The sequence below is a fragment of the Vespa crabro genome, chromosome 10 (genome assembly GCF_910589235.1).
Source record: "Vespa crabro chromosome 10, iyVesCrab1.2, whole genome shotgun sequence".
NCBI classification, from domain to species: domain Eukaryota; kingdom Metazoa; phylum Arthropoda; class Insecta; order Hymenoptera; family Vespidae; genus Vespa; species Vespa crabro.
In genome coordinates, this window is record NC_060964.1 from 1,289,071 (window position 1) to 1,301,570 (window position 12,500).

The 12,500-nt window shown below is 31.6% G+C and overlaps 2 protein-coding genes and 2 long non-coding RNA genes across 13 annotated transcripts in view; 3 read left to right on the plus strand and 1 right to left on the minus strand.

Moving 5' to 3' along the window:
* Positions 1-3,718, plus strand: part of LOC124427711 (zinc finger-containing ubiquitin peptidase 1-like) — a 9,758-nt gene extending 6,040 nt beyond the window's left edge. For 9 of the 10 annotated variants that reach the window (XM_046970957.1, XM_046970963.1, XM_046970964.1 and 6 more), the window contains 6 exons: positions 1-34; positions 126-553; positions 622-1,024; positions 1,086-1,213; positions 1,283-1,506; positions 1,644-3,718. The exon at positions 1-34 is cut by the window's left edge and continues 270 nt beyond it. In XM_046970957.1, coding sequence (XP_046826913.1) covers positions 1-34; positions 126-553; positions 622-1,024; positions 1,086-1,213; positions 1,283-1,506; positions 1,644-1,688 — 1,262 coding nt within the window. In that variant the 3' untranslated portion in view covers positions 1,689-3,718. The remainder of the gene's footprint in view (positions 35-125; positions 554-621; positions 1,025-1,085; positions 1,214-1,282; positions 1,507-1,643) is intronic. The other variant, XM_046970965.1, reaches the window with a different exon arrangement.
* Positions 3,719-3,723: 5 nt separating this feature from the next.
* On the minus strand, positions 3,724-4,651 carry LOC124427712. The gene is made up of 2 exons (XR_006943012.1): positions 4,513-4,651; positions 3,724-4,093 (listed from the first exon to the last, which is right to left on the minus strand). It is a non-coding gene; the product is annotated as an uncharacterized LOC124427712 (long non-coding RNA).
* Positions 4,652-5,095: 444 nt separating this feature from the next.
* On the plus strand, positions 5,096-6,561 carry LOC124427397. The gene is made up of 3 exons (XR_006942963.1): positions 5,096-5,549; positions 5,649-5,886; positions 5,975-6,561. It is a non-coding gene; the product is annotated as an uncharacterized LOC124427397 (long non-coding RNA).
* A 2,309-nt stretch (positions 6,562-8,870) lies between these two features.
* LOC124427467 (MOXD1 homolog 1) overlaps positions 8,871-12,500 on the plus strand; it is a 15,878-nt gene continuing 12,248 nt past the window's right edge. The window contains exon 1 of the mRNA XM_046970411.1: positions 8,871-10,364. Within this exon, the coding sequence (XP_046826367.1) occupies positions 9,276-10,364 (1,089 nt within the window). The 5' untranslated portion in view covers positions 8,871-9,275. The remainder of the gene's footprint in view (positions 10,365-12,500) is intronic.

Genomic DNA, 12,500 nt, shown 5'->3' on the forward strand with positions numbered 1-12,500 from the left:
TACATGTTAATATTGAACACAAAGATATACTCAGGTAATTTACCTTTAAGATTACTACATAAGAGATTATCTGTCACAATTTAACCATGATAAAAAAGTAATGTAAACGAACATATATTTATTAGTCCTGCAAATGGAACAGCATTACAATCTGATCTGGCTACTATTGGTAGTGATACACCTCCCTGTCCAGTTTGTCTCAGTACATCGTTTAAAAATAATGACGACCTAACGTTACACATCGAAGAACATTTTAACAAAAAAAATACTCCATCTCCCATAACACCAGATCTTTCAACAGATAGAATGTTGGCAAAAGATATGGAAAGGCGAGAAAAAGAAGTTAGAAAATTACGTGAACAACGTGAATTTGAAATGTTGCGAGCACAATATGGAATGGACAATCAGGGTAATTTCAGAGAGCAAAGTGTAACTAATATGCAACGTGCCGTCCTTGCGGGCGAAATGACGGTAGCAGATTTTTATGAAAGACAAACAGGGTTAACGGTTGCTGAAAGCAGTGGTATCGATGATAGCAGTTCTTGTACACGTGGTAAGATTTTATCTTTATATTGAAAAACATCTTTATATCGAATGATATATACATCAATGTTGTTATAGGGCTGGTTCCCAAGATAAGAGCTGTTAGTCAAACATGCAGTAATGTAGTAAATACATGGATGTGTTCTACAGTGGATCATTATGCTTCTACTTACGGAGACAAAGGCTGGGGCTGTGGTTATAGGAATATGCAAATGTTGATTTCATCTCTTTTACAGCATACTGGATACAATGAGTTAGTGTACAAAGCTTGGAGTTCTGGCCTTGATAGTGGAAGTACCACTGACAATCCTTTGCGTAGTTCTATGCCCTCCATATCTAGGCTCCAGAAAATGATAGAATGGGCTTGGGCTCAAGGTTTTGATATTCAAGGTGCTGAGCAACTTGGTGGAAAACTTATGAACACTAGGAAATGGATTGGTGCTACGGAAGTCGTAACTTTGTTATCCAGTTTAAGAATAAAGTACGTTCCATGATATTTTTCTATTCCATTGGTTATATAACATAAAATTTGTGTTATACAGATGTCAGCTAGTAGACTTCCATAGACCCACCAGTGTTGATGGAGGACATCCTGAAATGTTTAATTGGGTGTTACAATATTTCCAGAGATATGACGATTTTAAACCACCACTTTATTTGCAACATCAAGGTAATTATTGAAAGGAATTGTATTATATCTATTATATATAATTATTTACTAAAATAAATATATTTTTAGGCCATAGCAGAACAATAATGGGTGTAGAACGATTAAGAGATGGTTCTATAACTATGTTAGTATTAGATCCAAGTCATAGTCCATCACAAATGGCACAATTTAATAGTACGAGCAGTGCACCTGGTGCAATGCGACTTGTACGTAAATCAACTGCTGCGATGAAAGCTAGACAGTATCAAGTAGTTGCTGTAACTGGAATTATGGATACAGAAGAACAGTACCAAGTAAGTTTATTCTATTTTTTAAAACGGAAAACATTCGTTTTAAACATTCGTAGCAAAGTCACCAACTTTATAGCTTTTCAACTTCGTAAAATTTTAAAAAATTATAAATATAAATACCCTTACATTATAATTTACAGCAAAGTAAAGTATTACGTTCCATGCGTGTTCCACAAGATAGGTGAGAGTTGCTGGTCCAAATGAAAGCACAACCATGCCCGAAGATAATAGACTGCCTCAAACCGTTCTTGTCCAGCATCCTTGAAATTACGTGACCGCAATGCTTTAGGTTTATCACTAGTATACTTGCCTCCATTATAGTAGCAGCAAAATGATTATGTAATAATATATTCTTGCATTTCTAGCATGAATAACGAACTGGCTCCTTGACACATTATGTGTTTTATGCGTGCGTCGCGATAAAAAAATTTCAGAATTAAGATTATATCAAAATTTTGGTACAATTCGCTTATTAAATTTTTCAAGCACAAAAAATTATAATTCTTTACGGAATTACGGTGTTCCATGTAAATTATATTCTGATAAAATTATTACTACTTCTGGAAGCACCTTTATTATCATGTACGAGTAAAAGGATATATGAAAATTTACTGATAAAACTATTAAAAGATGATTATAATTCCATTGCCATTCCTTATTCAACATGTTCTACTAAATTTTCGTCGTACTTAAACTGGCTGTGTTAACTTCGATCCGGCCAATCCTCCTATGGCGATCGATTATACCAATTAAAAAAGCGTCCTGGCAGAGCTTGGAAAACAAAACTCTTTCGTAGCTGTGATGCGATTATTTAATGCTGATCGTTCGTCTATCATAAACATTTTTAGAGATGCTCCAATATCGATGTCAATGCAGTATTGTCTTACTCTCTGTCTCTTTGTGTATGATATACCTTTGTATCAAAATGCTGTCAATTTTCACTCGATATTGAATGCCAGTAGATGTATATATATATATATATATATATATATATATATATATATATATATATATATATATATATGTATGTATGTATATATACATACATACATACATACATAACCACATACACACATAAACAGTATAGTAAAATTTTATATGACAAACAAAATTATTCTTGGACGTATATTGATTAATAGCTTCTGTATAATTGGGAGCATCTAAAGAAATGTTTCTGTCCATATACCTGTACCCTATATATTTACACACAAAGACACACTTGCACATTTTACATCACATTTCACTCACTCACATATAAAGTACAACTACTTTCATACTAATTACAAATATTCTATTTAATTATTCAATTAACTTAAGACTAACCGTGCCCTAGCTCATAAGTCCAATGCAATGCTGTGAATGAGAAAAAAACGAAACTACAGTCCATTTACTTGTTATTTATATTATATACTTAATCGTTACGTGAATTAGCAAATTCTTATTATTACTCTTATCATATTTCAGAAATTATACTGAGATACTATTAAGGTCTATTTATTATAGTTAAAATTCTTGCGGAGACCATTAAACAAAGTGACAATTTATCACAATGAAAGTGTTACTCATTGTTTTATAGTTTCAATATTTATGATACACCAGTCATATGTAAATTCGTCTTTCGGCTCAATAGGACCACACGCAATAAATATGACTGATGGCAACCAAACAAGAATAATTATTATACATATGTAACAAATTTTGCCATGAATCAATTAAAGATCTGTTCATTATTATGGAATGTTCAGGGAAATTAAACTGTGGAATTGTTATGCAAGAGTAAAAACTTTCGCATTAGCCACATGTTAAATTAAAATATATGCTTTGTTAGAATTCCCAACAGGATCTTGCTTTTTATTTCCAAGCTCTCATAACAATATATTTTAGATTATAAAAGATAAATTTATGGGTTATATATTCTACAAAAATATTAAAATTGTAATATAGTTTTATAATATTATTTTATTCCTAAAGTGGTCTCAATGTTAAGTTTCTAATTTATATTTATTTATACATTTTTTTTGTAGCCAAAGCTTTAGATTAAATTATTAACATTATTTTAAAATTTCAACCATGGCAAGATACAGATCACAATATAGTAAATGAATATCAGTATAGAAGGAGCTCTTTTTGTTAACGTAATGAATAATTGTATTAAGAATAATTTATTAATCACTTTTGGTATAAGTAAATAAAAATTGGTTGTATAAGAAGTAAACAATATAGTTGTTCATTGTATATATTTCATCGTTCTACTACTGTTATCTTCTAGACATATTATGCAATAACATTGCATATCATATGATATAACATAGATACATAACATAAAAATAACATTAGTTATTTTATTATAATTTAAACTTGTATATTTAATTTTTAAATTATTTTACATAATACTAAGTTATTTACAAATAAAAATAAACACAGAACAATATCTGTAACCACAGCATTTTTGTAATAATAATTACATCGATGAAAGTTACAAAATATAATTTACTCTTTGATGTATTATATATTAAATCCCATTGAACGCATACAGCTTTTATGAGCCTCTATAAGTTCTCTGCAATTTTCTTCTCCCTTTTCTATAATACTGCAATACAAATGTATATTTTTATTAACATTAATATTAAAATAATATTATATTTTATTAATATTACATATAAAATATAAAATATATATATATATATATTTTTTTACTAATCATTTCAATTAAATTATACACATCCAAAGCAGTACAAGTTCAAAATAAAAGAAAATTGTTAAGAAAAATCAATCTTTTAAACTTTTCCTTTTATTTCTGTTAATATGATATAACCTATTAATATCGTATAAAATATAAAATATATATATATATATATATTTTTAATAATCATTTCAATTAAATTATACACATCCAAAGCAGTACAAGTTCAAAATAAAAGAAAATTGTTCAGAAAAATCAATCTTTTAAAATTTTCCTTTTATTTCTGTTAATATGATATAACCTATTAATATCGTAATGTAACATACCATGCATCTCTCGCCTTTTTTGTTTCAGGACAAGCACAGCAAGGCTTCAATTTTTTATCCCCTTCGGATTTTACTTCTGCTTTCAATGAAGCATTACCCATCTTTTATAATTAAATATTCTTTTCAAAATGTGTATAAAGCAATGTGAGCCGCAAAGAATCAAGAATTTATAATACTTACAAATATCAAACAAACTTATTATACGTCGATAGTAGTTACACCCTAATATACCGACGCTCGTTGATTATCGAATGTCGATAACATATACTTTATAAGAAAAATAATAATGTAGTTACATGATCTGAACGTAACGCAAATTATTATTATTGTAAGAAACGCTAATACCTGTATAATATAAAAACGTTTTATCACAACTAACAAAACTAATGTTTTCAATCATATTGAATAAAGGTTAGAATGAAAACCTTCTATAGGTTAGAATGAAAACCTATAGAATAGCAATATAAACAAAAACAAAATCAAAATATTTGGAAAGTTATATTCAAACTTATACATTCAAATATCTGATATTATCGTATAAAGCGTAGTTTTATTTTTCTTTATTCGATTTGTATACACTCGAAGAATTTCAAAATGGAATAGCAAAAAAGAAAGAAGAAATATCCTTTATTCGCGGAAACAACGAGAGTCTGATTTGAGAATGTCGCGTGCCTGCACGTTTCTCAGGTGTGTACGTTAAACATAAGAGACGTATCGCTACGCACAAGACTCGAATAATCTACCAACTGTAAGATTATTATTCCCTTTTTTCTTCGTCTCGTTGTATCTTTCTTTGCCAAATCTCGTTTTACTCAGAGATGTTTTATTTAAGTGCGATCTACCTTCCTGACCCAAGAACAATAGAATGACTTTCTGAAATTGAAATTCGAATCACGTTTCCGGATAACATTACAACGTCAGCCATTCAACGCAAAACTGAAGAATCGAATTCCATGAGTCGTCTGAAAGTTCTTTTTCTCTTATCCGTTATAAATTTTTCTTCATTTCCGTTTATTCTGATATTACATAAATCATTGGTAATAAAATAACCGAATAAATTCATATTCTTTCGTAATATTTTACTCGACATGAATTAACAATAACCTTTTCACTCTTTATTTCTTTCGTTTATTAAGATCATATGAAAAATCTTGGTTGAAACAGAGCGCAAAATTTAATTATCCTTAAAACTCTATGGATACGTTGAAAATTCAGAAAGAGCAGATGTCGTCGATGGGGAAAACGAGATTTTGTAGCAGGTGTAGATCGGACGACAGGTGAACGTGGCACGATTCTTGATTATCTCGAAACGACGTGAAGAGAAGGCGTTAAATCGAAAAGTCATTGCTGCGGCTTCTCGATATATCATCGAATGTAATAAAACATATTGTATTTATATACAAGGAGATATTTATTTTTAGTTATATATATTTTTTATTGATAACGCTAAAATCTGTTTCAGATTATCTATATTATATATCGTATATACATGTATATATAAAGATTTTTATGGAGACTCGAGGGTTGCTTAGAGTTAATATCTTATGACGGAAACCTGAGAAAGGGATGAAGTCCGACAAATTCACGTCCTTTCTTTTCAAGTCGAGACGTCTGGTTGGAGCTCTATAAGAATTAATGATGTTATACTATCGATCCAAACGATACGGAGAAATAAATTAGTTAATTTAAAAAATAAACAAAAACAAAAAACAAATAAAAGCAAAATAAACAAAAGGAGACTTGTCTTTTTGATTATTATGCTTTATACGTTCATATCTTTATATACTTTGGGTTTTCCCAGGACAAAGCGATTTCCGAGTTGATATCATGACTTCTGGTAAATAAGCTGCGTAGAAGACAACGAACGATCTCGCTGAATACTAAAAGGCTCCCCTTGGCTCGTCCATGAGAACAGTGCGTGGTCGAGCTTCTCGAAAATATTCTTCATGTTAGGTATACGAGTATCTTCTTCGTCAGTCTTTTTCAGTATTTTTTCATTCAGAGTTAACTAGAATTATAATGGAGAATATGACCACGTGATATTTAACTAATCATTAATAGGTACAATATCTCATTTTTATTTATAATGATTTTTTTATTTTTTAAATCATTTCAAAGAAATTTCTATATTTTATATATATAATATAGAAATGATTTTCAAACAAATCAAAACATTCCTTCGAATATCTCTTCAAAGAGAAGAAAATGTCTTCGTGAATGGTTAAGTGTGTACACGTATCTTTCGGTACAATGGTATAACTATAATATAAAGGAACCTTTCGTGACAATAGTAGAATCAGACAAAAGGAGATTCCTCGAACATTTTGTATTTTTGAACTTCCTGTTCTTGACACATTGCAATAACAAAATTCGCTATACATAAAATGTAAAACGTCGAAAATAATTCTTAATTTTTTTTTCCTTAATCTTTTATTTTTTCTTCCGTTTTTTTTTTTCAAAAAGCAAACTTTACAAAGACGATAATCGTTTTATCTTTCTTGACTCTGTCCGTAAATTAGAATTATCTTCTAAGACGACACGAGTCTTAACTCGCGCGACACTGAACCTTACATTCATACATAGGAACGAAAAAAAAAAGAAAATAAAAAAAATTATTTTCGACAAAGAAAGGACGAAGCTTTAAAGAACGAAGACCAAATTCGTGTTGCTGGATGCATGATTCCATGGGCAAAACTGGTTTCTGGCGGACAATTAATTCAATCGGGACAAGTCGTCTTTCCCGACAATGATTCGATTTATGACTTATTAAATGCCATTTATTAAAACCGCTTAATGATCGGTATCCTCGAAATATTCCTTGCACCTTATAATTAACCGAACTATAAGTTAATTCGTACTATTTAACGTCGTTATATTATTACAATTTACGAATGAATTATGAATAAAATGATAAAAAATTTATATTAATTTTAATTATCACATTTTTAATTGATAATTAATAATGATTAACCATTAAAATATTCAAGAACAAATAAATATTATGTATAATAATGAAAGATAACGTTTATAATTAACAACGATGTTACATAGAATTTCTAATTAATATTAATTAAATAAATATCTCATTATAGATATTTATGTATATCGATTGTAAAGCAAGTGTATACGTAGAAAAATAAAGATCGTTAAATTCTCCTATGTAAAGTATAATGTTTCCATGTCAGTTACAGGAAGTAACGCGATACAGTTGGCTTCCGAACACGTGCGAACGCTTAAGCATAATAACACTTTTAAAACGGTTACTGACCGGACGAAGATAAAGCGATTAAACGTTACGAATATTAATATGTAAATGAAAAAAGAAAATAAACAGCATTTAGTAAAACATTTATAAGAAGATTGAAGGATCGACGCTTCATCATTTTTCATATTCACCATAAGTTTAAAAAACATATATATATATATATATATATATATATATATATATATAAAATGATTCAATAATCTAATATATATACATATATAGTAAATACATTTCGTATAGACTTTGCCGTTTTTCGATATCACAATGCCGAATGAGAATCACTGATGAACAGAAGGGCGCGTGCCAAGGGCTCGCATCTGCCGCATTTGGTTTTGCAGCCCCTCAGTTTCTTACTAGAACAGTACAACCCATCGATGTGTGAGTCTCTGGTTACAAAAAAGAAACGCTTCCGCAGGAAGCGATGTCAGAATCTTTATAACGCATTTCCTTTTTTCATTCTAAAGGATTCTTCCTCTTTGCCGCTAAAGTAAAAGATATCTTTTAGAAAAGTAAAACTTGAAGATCCTGACGAAAACACTTGTTCGATCATATGTTTATTCTATTTTCATTTTTAAAAGTATTTCGTAATACGATCATTCGTAAATGTATTTTCAATTTTTTTTTTTTTAATTATCTTAAACATTTACACGAAGAAGAATCTTCTAATAATTTTTTTTTTATAAATATCTCACGATACTCTATATATTTAATTAATATTACGTAAATCTCCTAAGTAAATTCATAAACATATTAATGAATATTTATTTGTATACATTCATGTGTGCGTTTGTGTGTAACTTAATTAAAAAGATAAATTACAATCAAAAAACAACGTTAAATATTGTAAAAAAAAATGAACAAACCTAATTAAAAACACGTTTAATTTACGATGAAACGTTGTCTTTGTATTGTATGTATAATATATATAATATTATGAGGTGTATACGATTTTGAGAGAGATTGTAAGAGGGTTGCGTTCATGGGCACTCCAAAGGTAAAATACGCTCCTGAAACAGGGCCCAAAGAAGGGGACGAACGGCAGGTAAGCAGCTGCGAGCATCTGCAGGGAGAGCGGCAGCCGTGATCAGCCTCATGTTTGAATTAGTCCCGACACAACTGTCGTTCGTGCAACATGTATCGAAATATGTTACTAAAATTTCGAAGAAATAATTAGTAATACTAATTTCAAATACGAATGATATCAACTTTTGTTGAAATTTGTGCTCGTAAAATGTTCAAAGATAGGTATTTTTGGCGATAAGATAAAAAAAGGATTCATTTTATTCGCGATGTTATTCTAATTTAATACTTATTTTAAAATGACACTGACAGACTGACATATTGAAAAAATATTTCGTTGTTAATATAAAAGACAAAATAAGAATAGTGTCCGATAATTTTTAAAAATCATAAGAAGTGAAACGAGTGAAAACAGAAACCGATCAAATGACTGTATAAAGTATAAGAAATTTAGAAGAAGAAGAAGAAGAAGAAGAAAATGGAGAAAATGTTGATACTCCGATTAATCGTGATATTTGGTGTATGCTCATCGATTGAGTGCGATTTGTTGGATTTATACGTCCAACACATGGACGAGACAATGAGGACGCTGGCGTATAGGAAGACGCATAATTCTAAGAATCATTCGAGCAGGTTAAAACGTAGTCTACAAGATGAGCCACTGTTGAGAGTTCAGAGTATGTTCAAAAAACAACGTTTGGATGTCGACGAGGAATATTGGAAGCAAAGGAACAAGGAACTTATACCGTACGGAGAAGACGGGCTCGATTTTCCGAATGATAGAGAAGAAAATATGGATCCCAGTCAATACGAGTTAATGAAAAACTCAACAGAAAATAATATTTCGTTGAACACCGAAGAAACAACAACGGTTATGACTATGGCCGACGAAAATAATGACGCTTCTGTCGAAATAGAATCCATGATAAATGGATCGCGAATTAATGATAACGGCACTAAAGAAAATATAGAATTGGACGAGTCGAACGATAGTCTTGAAGAGTTGCAACCAAATTTAGATGAATTAAAGGAAAACGTCGAATTTATTAAAGATTGGAAATTTGTAGAGAAAAAAATAGAAAACGACGAGAAACCTGATCATATCGAAATCATTAACGAAGAAGAAGAACAAGAGGAGCAAGAACAAGAACAAGAACAAGAAATTGAAAAAGTTTTGTCGGCTTCCACAGTTTTCAGTGAGACCACCTATAAGAAAGCTCCGAAGCCATGGAGTCGCGTGCCAAAGAAATATTTTCCGGGCTTCGACAAGGTCCCAAAGGAATCATACATCGGCAAGGGTTATTACATGCCATCCAACGAAGATGCCGACGTGATCAGATCAAAGAGAAGCACAAAGGAGAGAAAATTTCCGAGGTATGAGAGACTCGACGAGGATGGTAACGTCATCCTCGAATGGGATCCTACCGACGAGGAGACGATCACGTTCAGGATAACTGCGAGAACCTTGGGTTACGTTGGAATTGGATTCAACGAGAAGAGTCACATGAAGGGAGCGGACATTCTTCTCGCTTGGGTAGACGATCACACTAGAGCTGTCAATCTTCTGGTAAGTTTCTTTTCCTTTTCTTTTTTCTTTTCTTTTCTTTTCTTTTTTTTCTTTTCTCTTGTTCCTTTTTGATTTACAATGATTGATAGAGACTCCGTTCTCCGAGATAAAACTTCGCAGGTATTCGACATTTTTTGATTGATCTGTTCGGACATTTTTAATCTCTATTAAATAGAAATCTGATTCTTAGGGAACTTAACTATCCTTTTTTGTTCGATTTCGTATTAATCATTATGCTATTCCTTCGTTATTTACTTGTAACATAAAGTGGTAGATATAGTAATAAAACGAATACATTCTACGTAATTGAGATTAAGTTCTGAGAGATGGAAGGCAGTTAACGAGGCACGTCGTAAACTAGGAAACGGTGCGGAGAGTGAAAATATCAGCAGAATAGAACGGACAATCTTGACGCACATTTTATATAATAGTGAATGTAACATTATGCTGGTTGAAATAGGTATGTACAATATATAGGGTGTACCAGAATAAATGGAAAATATTTTAAGAATGATCACATCTAAACAAAAAAAAGATTCATGCATATGTCCAACTAAATTTTATTTCCCAGTTATAGTAATAATTCTTTCTTTGGTTGAACGTACGAAATATCCATTGACTGTGTCGAAACTTTTTAAAAGAGAGAATTGAACAAAGCAACCAGCAAATCCAAGTAACATCTGGACATATGGAGAAAGTAAGACGGTCATTGATAAGACGTCTGCAGGCTGGTATTCAAATGCGAGTAGGTCAATTTCGAACGTCTTTTGTCTGAAAGTAACCAGATATAAAGCTTGTTGAAAATCCGCTATAATTTGAAAACGAAATCAAATGGGTCATATGTTTTTTTATGAATCTTTTTTAATTTATTGTTGAAGCCACTTCTAAAATATTTTTCATTTATTTTGAGACACCCTATGTATGCGTGTACATATGTGTGTATGTGTATGTGTACTTATAAAAACATATGATAATTATTGTATTTCTCACAGCCCTGAGAATCAAAAACCGCTTTGCCTAGTTCACGTTCGTTTCTAGATAAACTAGAATGCATTTTTCATAGCTTCATGGATCTAACGAAGACAAATAATCTAAGGTCGGTGGAGATTAACTAAGCGTATAAACGAAACTTTCTAATGTTAGAACATCGGCCAAAGCCGTGGATCTATCAATTCGCGTAGGTCGAACCTGTTTCCTTCTCGCTTCTACTAGATATAGAATTTTCTTTATCGCTTCTGCAACGTGTAAGTGTAGGTGTAGTCTACGTATTTCATTCTTCTACGATAAATCAACAAGTATGTAAGTTATCTACGATTGCTTCTTCCGAAATCAACGAGAAGTTAAAAGCTAAAGTTCGTTGAAATATCACTTTAAATTCGTGATATATCGTATCGTGGTATAGAAAATGAGATTCGATAAAGATACTGACATCTTTATCGAAAATTTTTCTTACATCTACATACACACATACACATATACGTACGCACGCACGCACGTACGCACGCACGCACACACACACACACACACACATATAAGTCATATATTATGAGAATACGTCTCTAAGTAATTTGAAATTCTTAACGTAATGCCACGCATTTCAAAGAGAAAAGGAATAAAAAGGATTAGCGAGCGTTGCTTCGTGAGTCTACCACCATCCGCTGAAGACAGTTTGAAACCTGTCGGCGTGGATCTGTCTAACCGAGGGAAGAGTCGACGAACGAGCTGGCGAACGAGAGAACGAAAGAAAAGATGAGAAAGAGAGAAAGAGAGGAAGAAAGAAAGAGAGGAAGAAAGAAAGAAAGAGAGTCAGGACGAAAGATAGGAGTGAGTACAAAGAGGGTAGCAGTGAAGATTAAGAGAAGGAAAAAAGAAAAGGAGGAGAGGGAATAGGGAGGAGTAAAGATGGGATGAGGACTAACATAAGAGGACGAACGAAAGAAACAGTGGAAAAAGGAAATAAAGAAACAGGAAGCCAGAGAATTAAAGGAAGATTAAGAGGACGGCCAAGGAAGAAAGGGAGGTCGAAGAAGGAGAGAAGCGAAGAGGATTCGAAGTCGAGAACTCCAGCGTTGTATCTACGTATTATATATATATATGTCTGTGTATCTGTATCTGTGCGTGTGTATCTATGTATAT